Source organism: Chanodichthys erythropterus, chromosome 10 (assembly GCF_024489055.1).
Source record: "Chanodichthys erythropterus isolate Z2021 chromosome 10, ASM2448905v1, whole genome shotgun sequence".
NCBI classification, from domain to species: Eukaryota; Metazoa; Chordata; class Actinopteri; order Cypriniformes; family Xenocyprididae; genus Chanodichthys; species Chanodichthys erythropterus.
Genome location: NC_090230.1, coordinates 45,257,038 through 45,266,039, shown reverse-complemented (window position 1 = coordinate 45,266,039; position 9,002 = coordinate 45,257,038). Strand labels below are relative to the sequence as shown.

The following is a 9,002-nucleotide window of genomic DNA, read 5'->3' as shown; positions in this document are numbered from 1 at the left end:
GTCTCTTTGCCCTCCTTACATGTGGCTCTGTATCTGTCTCCTCCTGGTTTTAATTTGGAGTTTTGTTTGCCTTTGAATTCTCATGTCATCTCCTGCCAAGCGAGGAGGGGGTCTGTTTGTGCAGGCTTTGGTTTCTACACAGAGCTCCCTATGTTCTCTCCCCTTCCCCCATCCAATCTCCCACTATCTTTCTCTTTCTATCCCTCCCTCCCTTAAATACATAGGTTTCACCCACTTTTTCCTCAAGCCTGCTGTTTTTAATGCATATCTTTTTAGGCAACACATGCTGTCTGTCTTTCACAATAGCCAGCCACTTTCCCACCCACTTCTGCTGCTTTTGTTTGCTCTTATCTCAAAGAATGTTGATACCCGCTGCGCTCTGATTTTAATTAAGTTGATTGGCAGCACCTGTAATAGCAGCAGTTGTATCCATTACCCTGATCATGGCTTCCTATGCTGTGATTAGTTATGACGCAGTGAGAATGAATATGGGTGGAGTGTGAGAGAAGGGCCTCAGGGACTCATCCTTTACATTCATGATGCACCATATGTGAAGCGGAAGATGATATTTCAGCCTTTAGCTGGTCAGACTGGAATGATAATATTTTACGTTTTGAGATAATTGCCTACACATACGGTCTCATGCTTAAAACTGCTATACTAATATCTCAATAATCGATTATTAGGCTGATTATTTCTTCGATTAATCGGATTAAAAGCTAAATTTTCTTTATTTTATTGACAAAACACACTGTTTTACATCCTGTCCAATGCTGTCCTTCAAACATACGTGCCAACTGAATGCTGTGAAAACATATAAAGTCCGAGGTTTAATACAGACTGTCAGGACTAGCGTTCATGCAAAATGGAAATACTCACGTGAATTTGTAAAACTTACAGATAAGGATATAACCGTAAAATGTAAGTTTTGCTCTGAGGAAACGTATCGCACATTAAACAGCCCACACATCTGTCAAAACATCTGACAGGGCAAGTCATGTTAACTTTTCACTAATGCATTAGCTTGAAGCTTAAAAAACAGAATTCTTTTTCTATTTTTAGATGCATTTTATGCATAGAAATTCATTATTAATATTCAGTGCTGTAATTGATGTGACTGGCGGAAGTTTTCCGTGTAAGGTGGACAGATGCGACTAGTCGATAATGTCATTCGTTGTCGAAGATTTTCATTATCGATATATTTGATTACTTGTTGCTGCCCTAATGTGCATAAGACTGTACACACTTTGTACAGATTCGGTATGTGTATAGGCCTAAATCTTATTTAGCATTACATCTTGTTATCATAAATTATCCTTTGTCTTTGATCGTTTCATGCATTAAAAAGTTTTTTAATTTAATTTGCCAAAAGAAAAAGAAATTCTATAGTATTTTTCATGTATTAGTAATATATAATTAATAATAGTAATAATAATAGTAATTTGTTATTATTTATTATTTGTTAACATATTAACATTATTATTATTATTATTATTATTATTATTCATCATGTGCTTGAAGTGATTTATAATGCTGCATGTCAAGTCTGCATATTGTCGTGGAAATGTTGCAATGTAACCTTTGTATATGAGACCGCGTCCTTGTAGTTTTTAGTTTTTCTAATTTTCTCTCCTTCCTGTTTTCTTTCCCTCAGTGCGCCCCTCTAAACCCAGATGTTATGCAGATGGTCAAACACAGGTGGGGAAAGATATGGTGTTGAGGTGCAGCTCTGTGGAGGGCACAAAGCCACTGCAGTACGTCTGGGAGAGAACCACCGGCAATAAACTACTGCCACCCCAGGCAGTCCTCGGTAAGTTCCTTTTATTTGTGTACCCTGAAAGAGGTTTTTTTTTTTTTTTTTTTAAGTTTTGATTAACTGTCAGGTGCCACAGTTAAAATGAAGAATCTGTCTCTTGCTGCACACAGATCCAGTTGAGGGCACCATGAGTCTGAGGAACGCCACTGAGGCAGCTTCAGGAACGTACCGATGCCTTGCTAAAAACCGTATTGGAACAGAAGAGTGTACGGTGATGGTCAATGTCACACAACGTGAGTCTTTCAAGTCTGCCCTATTCTTGTTTTTTGTCTTTCCCTTATTATCTGATTACTATAATGTGGTGAATGGACTTATGGGTTATGTCCTAGACTCTAAGCCTCTGCATCTCAATAAAAGTCCTTCTTTCTGCCCCTTTGCAGCCCCTAACACAGCCGGCATCATCGCAGCTGCAATAATATGTGTTTTGCTGCTTCTCATTCTCATCGCCCTCATCATCTTTTGCTGCTGCCGTAATCGCCAAAAGAAGAAGTATGAGAAAGAGATCGCCTATGAGATCAGGTACTACACACATTCTTGGCCATAATGTCCTAAACAGTCCATTACCTCCTGATGTGAGTTTAGTCTATAGCCCTATTCGGATGGTAATTGTTTCCCAGGGGGGGCATAAGGTATTTTCACCGTTTACAAGGGGTAGTCTGTTTTTTCTTTTTTTTCTTTTTTTTAAATATTGCTGTCTAAATCCAGAATGTCAGTGTTTTTCTCCAAGCACCCACGTAAAAATCTCCGGCCGAATTACCTACTGTTTTTTGACAAACATCAAGGTCATGTGGTCATTTAATTGCTATCCGAATTTGAGTTTACAAGAAGAGATCAATACAATATTCACTGTTCACTGCAGAGCACCGTATGATAAATGTTGAGCTTCATTGCAATTTTAAAGATACATTTATTATGTTGGAAAGTATTTACAAGAACAAAAGTATTTTCATCACTGCTCCACCACTGTAGCGGGAAGATGTTGAGAACAAAAATGAGAAGGAGAAATAAAGCCCAAAGGGGTAATTATTCTGGCAGCAACAGGTGTGCAATACCATTTTAAAATATGTAGCCTATTAGATTCAATTACATTAACATATAAACCAAGCAGCTTCATGCTTACCTCATGTACTGTAAATAAGAGGCTATATTAACTTATTTCTGCTAAATTCCCTATTTTTAAATGACATCATTCGAGTTAAAAAGCAAGACAAATCTATTTCAACTATATAGCGCGTCTATCTTCCTATTTTTATACAGGAGATTTAAATAATCAAATAATAGGATATTATTATTAATTAAATATGAATTTATTCTCATTATTCCAAGCATTTGCCATTTCATTCACAGCAGACAATAATGCAACCAACCGCATGAGCAGTGCATGCGCTCCCACAAAACTCGCTCCTCCACCATGAATAAATCGTCATCCGTTTTTATCACCGAGTTTTATCACTGAGGCGCCATGCAAATTTATTTTTACAGATGTCCACATGAGAAATTATCATCCGAATAGGGCTTTAGTGAACCTTTTCCCACAAGACCCCAGAAAGACACTTAAAAATTAAAACATTTTATTAAAAAAACACCTACTTTTTCCAACTGACATAATGTGTGGAGCCAACAGTCTTCAATTTAATATCGAAAGGAACAAGAATGAAAGCGAAAGGGAGCTCTTGACCCAGATGCCATTTGGTACGTGTCACTGTCCCTATGTCTGTTTGATTCACTCAGTCTCTATTCAATCACTGGCATTTACTGATGACCAAACAAAGCTGATGACCAGTGAAACTGGCTAGCGATGTGATCACCCTTCCCCTCTCACCCCTTTTCTCTTCAAACGAAAGGCTGGTGTAATCAGTTCTGTGCGTTTGTTTGTTCAGTCGATTCCTGTTCTGTCAATGCCTCTCCCCTCTGTCCCTCTCTCGCTCCCCCGGCCTATTGAAATGGCATTCCTCACTGTGAAGGGGCAGGCTGTGGGTCAGGCCCTTTATTAGGCCCCCCTTGGACCCCAGAGCTGGACTCTCTGTCTGGGGCCTTGCGCTGCCTCACTTAGGCCATGACAAAAGAGGATTATCCAAATAAGCCAGTTTCTCTTAGAGGAGACCCCGCTGTCTGTCTCTCTTTCGCTGTGTTCTGTGCTGTAATGGATTATTGCTGCTGATTACTTGTTAATTTGGAGGATGGGGGAAGAGCAGGGCCTGATGGGCTACACTGGAAAGCCCTCCATAGTTTTATTCAGCCAATCTGAGGCCTGAGTGCCAAAGCAGCAAAACAAACCAAACAACTCTTGACTCAGCTGCAATTTTAGCTTCACTGAGCACGTACACACTGTAAGTTTCAGGAGTGACAACCGAATTTAAATGCGGGAGTGAATCCCCTAAATTGTTGTTAAATGTGTGTAAACCATAGCAACGTTCTGGCACCTCTCTTGTTTGGTATCCGTTACTGTGACTAAAGTAATATTACAGTGTCAAAACAATTTATAGTGTTATTAAAGTGAGCAGACATGAATCGCGATATTTTGGTCTTATTTTCAGCATAAAGCATTTGGATTTATTTTGGTTTATTATGGGGCTTATTCTTGTTTGCTGATTTTTCTAGCAAGATCTGGCAACTCGAATGAGTCGAGGCTCATGCTTTCCCTGTGATTCACCACACATACAGAAGAGCGACACATCTCTGATGCACGTTAAAAAAACGTCACTAACAACTAGTTGTTCAGTTTGGTTCCGTACACACTGCATATAATTTCTGTAAATGCGTTTGTCACTACCTCTATTTTTCGGGAGTTAATTCGGTTGTAGAATGCGGTTGTCAGTCCCGTATTTTACTGAACTGTGTTTGTACAGAATGCAATTAAGCGCTAAAAGGTGAACTGACAACCGAATTTAGCTGCAGTGTGTACGTGGCCACTGTGCCCCATTCCTGCCTCTGTCAAAGTTTGATTGTACCACAGGAGATGTTTTCTTTGGCTCGACCTGTCCACAATGTTGCTTCCAACCATTTTCACCAGGAAAAAGTTTTGACTCAGCCTTTCCTCATGAACAGGGTTTATCAAAAATGAGAACAATTATTTTAAATAGTAATGTTTTATATTATTACTGTTGTTACTATATTTTTGATTATATAAATGCATCCTTGGTTGCGATCTTACTGACCCCAAACTTTTGAATGATAGTGTATTAACAAAACTGCATAATCTGTTTAAAAAACATTTTGTCTGCCAAATCAAACTCATGTGGTGCAACCAACAAAGTCATGTGATCTAACCAATAGAAACAGAGCGACATGCGTCATAATCTGAAAACTATCAAACCGTCTCCATTGACTTTGTATTGCGTGAGGCTGCATCCTTGTCTTTTCTGATTTATAACAAAAAACAGAACAATGTCTAAAAGCTGCTGTGTGACAAGGTGTACAGAAAACAAGCTAAAAAAACGGAACCAAAACCTAGAAGCTTTTATAAGCTGTCGACCCAAAAAACGAGCGTTTAAGGACTAAAAAGTGGATACAGGCGATTGAGACAGAGCGCAATGTCATATTACTCTGAGAACTACGCCCACTGGAGGGTAACGTAATCAGCGACAGGAAATATAATATATAAAACTGACATTTGGATATTTGACTTAACAGTGACTACATGTTTACTGCACATGTAGGCTTACTGAGGCATACTGAGTGTCAGGATCCCAGAATTGACCCATTCTTCCTGCTGATGCTTCACGTCTTATTGCCTATATCCACTTTTGTCTCCTTAAAGGCTGTCTCTTACGGTTTGGTAGCTTATAAAAACTTAGTTCTGGGTTTTTTTGCTGTACACCTTGCCACACAGCAGCTTTAAGGCATTGTTCCGTTTTTTGTTATAAGTCAGAAATGACAAGGAGGCAGCCTCACGCAATACAAAGTCAATGGAGACTGTTGGATTGTTTCCCCCCCGGTGTGGATGTGGCTCTATATGCAGAAACAAACAAAAAGATGGAAATGATATCATAGAGAGAACCCATGTCAGGTGATTTGATGTCAAAAAAAAAAAATTAATAATTATTAATAATAAAAGGTCAAATTATCTAAGGTATGATTAGTTCTTACAACCTTGTTTTTTAAGAAATCTCCCTGACAGGTTTTGATTAAATACTTTTCCTCTCCTTCCCACAGAGAGGATGTCCCCCCTCCAAAAAGTCGTGTTTCTACCGCACGCAGTTTCACCAGTGTGGGCAGCCAGCGCTCCTCTCTGGGCTCCATGTCTCCTTCCAACCTGCATGAGTACACCAAGCCTCAGTACGACAAAATACCCAATGACGAGTATGAGAGGCCCCCTAGCCACGCCCCTATTCCCCCGCCCAGCAGAATGGCTGGTCCCAACCTCAGCCGCATGGGGGCCATCCCCGTCATGGTCCCTGCCCAGAACAGGGATGGGTCCATTGTGTAAAGCTGAACCAGGATCAGTCTCTGCACATTTTGACTGTCACTATTCTATTCATTGTTCTACCGGAATTTGTGAAGGAGCAAATGAAGGTCTCTGCAGAGAGATCAAAGTGAGCTGAAATCCGATGAAATCAAATTTGACTTCCAGAACTTCAACAAACATTCACAAAAAAAAAAAACTTTATTCAACAGGATGCGCAAAGGTGATTGATTTGCCTGTTCCTGTTTTGTAAATAATGCAATGCATGATGTTTTTTTTTTTTTTTTTTTTTAATTGAAGGCCCTATCTAATGTTAGGCACTTGAATTGTTTGCCCATTAGGTGTTCTCCAGAGATGAAATGAACACAAAATCAAACTAAATTAAATGTGGTACAACCCATAGTTTGCTGTTTTAGAAGCTTTTTTTCCCCCCCAGTTTGAAACATTTTAAGGCAACTTTAAACCTTTTATCTATGACAGTTATTTTCTCTTTATGCTTCAAAAGACTGGTAAAGATTTTCTCAGAGGTCTGCAGAAAATATGTGGGTTGGCTTTGGTTTGTGGATAGGTTGTTTTTTTTAAAAAAAAAAATATATATATATAGCACCATTTGTTTGGATTGGAGATTATTTACATGTGATGTGTATATATTATGAAATTGATTTATCTGAAAATGAGCTAATACTGTGACTCCTAACCTGTTTTGCTTTTTTAATGGACCATTTGGCAGTTTTAAACCCCAATCGGTACATGTCAGAGTGATTAGTGTACAAACCTCTGATTGGTCGTTTCCTTATGCTTACATTGGCTTGTGACCCCCCACGCCTCCACCTCCCCCTACACTGCGTCAAAGTGGTAGTCGTCAAAGTAAGATTAAAGGGTTTATTTCAAAAGATGCTTAAGCTGGGTGGTAAAATACGGTTCATTGAGCAATCAGACTTGGGTAAGTTTAAAGACTAACAGCCACCACCGCTTTTCTGGCCTGCCTCAGCCAGGCCAGAAAAGCCGATCACAGATGTCTCTGATTAAAGAGCTGCATAATGCGCAGACTTTAACAAGAGATCCTAATCCTAAACCTGCATTTGGCTCGGCCATCAACACATCCCGCTTTAAAGCTAATTGTCAGTTTGATTTGTTGTTTTGAAGTTTATCTATCAGATGGACATCTTAGTGAAGAATTTGTTTTGTCACATCAATTTAAACCAATTGAATAAGGTCAATTTAAACAGATGATCATCCATAGATTTATAATACTTTTTTTTTTTTTTTTTTTGAGTAGTGTATTGATTAGTGTATTGATTAGATTTTAGTATGAATTTTATTCCTTAACACTCTTAAGTCATTGTATTCACCATAATGCCCACTAGTCATGAAGAAAAATTACAGTCTTTCTCATGGTGTGGATTACTGTATATTTTATCCCACAGGGTCACCCTAATGTTCACTCTGTGCCTTTTTTAACTTTGGGTGTAATGAACAGGTGTATCACACAATAAGTGAGTCAACATCAGCAGTGTAAGTTGAATAATACATGAACAATTACAAAACAATCATCCTTTGAAGTACATATTGATTTGTGGTGAGTTGTAATGCACAATTTAACATTATATGATTTGTTGCCAGTCTCTGTGCAACAAATAGAACTCGATATACATATATCAATATAATGAACCTTTTTTTTTTTTTCCTCTCAGAAATTTTTTGTCTCATGCTGACAACTATACGCTTGTCTGTGTCTGTCTCTTAAGTCTGCTGTATACAGAAGCAGCCTTTTCGCAATCTGCTTGTCTTTTGACCAGGGTTCCTGTTGAATGTGTAAATATATTTACTGTAAATGTTGGGTGCGATTGATTGCGTTGTCTTTACGTCTGTACTATGTTGCCGCTTGGGTTGCACTCTAAGGCTGCAAATGTGATAAAGGACAAGAGGATGATCAGGTTAATCATCCACCATCTGGGTATGGTATTATTAACATTTATTATGCATATGTTGTCATTATCTGAAAGCACACGCACTCGTGATTTCCCTTGGCTTTTATTTATTAAGTCTCTAAGAATAGGGGTGCTGTTACAGGATCAGTTCAGCTTGTTTAAATGTGGAGACTAATGCCAGTGTAAACACGGAAATCTGATCCTTGATCAGCTAAACCTTTACCTGCTAGCTGTGCAAATCGGCGGCTTGGAACCGAAAGATCTGTTTTTTGTTTTGATGGGGCCCATTTGGTATTTCATAAAAGTAGAGCTTAGGCCGGTTCTCTGTATAGTGCCATTTAAAAAGATACTGAACTTTCCTAATAAGAGACAACCAATGATATTAACTGTAGAATTTTTTTCTTTCAAAAACTGTACTAATATTACATAACTTTTTTTCTCTTCCTGTTTGTTCGGTTTGCACATCATGTAAAAACCTCATTTTATTTTTGTGTGCTTTTTGTGATGTTTTTATTTTTTATTTTTAAATAAAGATGAAACCGCTATTATTCTACACACATTCTCTGAGCTATTCACTCATTCCCTCCTCTGCATACTGCTCTCCGCAGGCTACTGGCGATGCTGTCGCATTTCAGAGTGATTAATTTTAATCTCCCGTTGATTTCCACCTCTAACTCCAGGTGAGGCCATTCTCTCGCCGCCTAATGACCACAATTAATCAATGACTCGCAAAAGCACTGGCGGCTTCGCTGACCAAGAGCAACAGAACCCGAAGCGATGGCTGTTTCTGTGCGAGTGAAAAGCTGCAGCTCGGTGCATGTGGAGTAATGCCCTTGAGGGTGCTTCATAA

General features: G+C 38.9%; 1 protein-coding gene across 1 annotated transcript in view; it reads left to right on the top strand.

Annotated features, from left to right (window-relative positions):
- Positions 1-8,700, top strand: part of cxadr (CXADR Ig-like cell adhesion molecule) — a 55,619-nt gene extending 46,919 nt beyond the window's left edge. Inside the window, exons 4-7 of the mRNA XM_067399296.1 lie at positions 1,655-1,810; positions 1,927-2,049; positions 2,197-2,335; positions 5,972-8,700. Coding sequence (XP_067255397.1) covers positions 1,655-1,810; positions 1,927-2,049; positions 2,197-2,335; positions 5,972-6,245 — 692 coding nt within the window. The 3' untranslated portion in view covers positions 6,246-8,700. The remainder of the gene's footprint in view (positions 1-1,654; positions 1,811-1,926; positions 2,050-2,196; positions 2,336-5,971) is intronic.
- Positions 8,701-9,002: the final 302 nt, after the last annotated feature.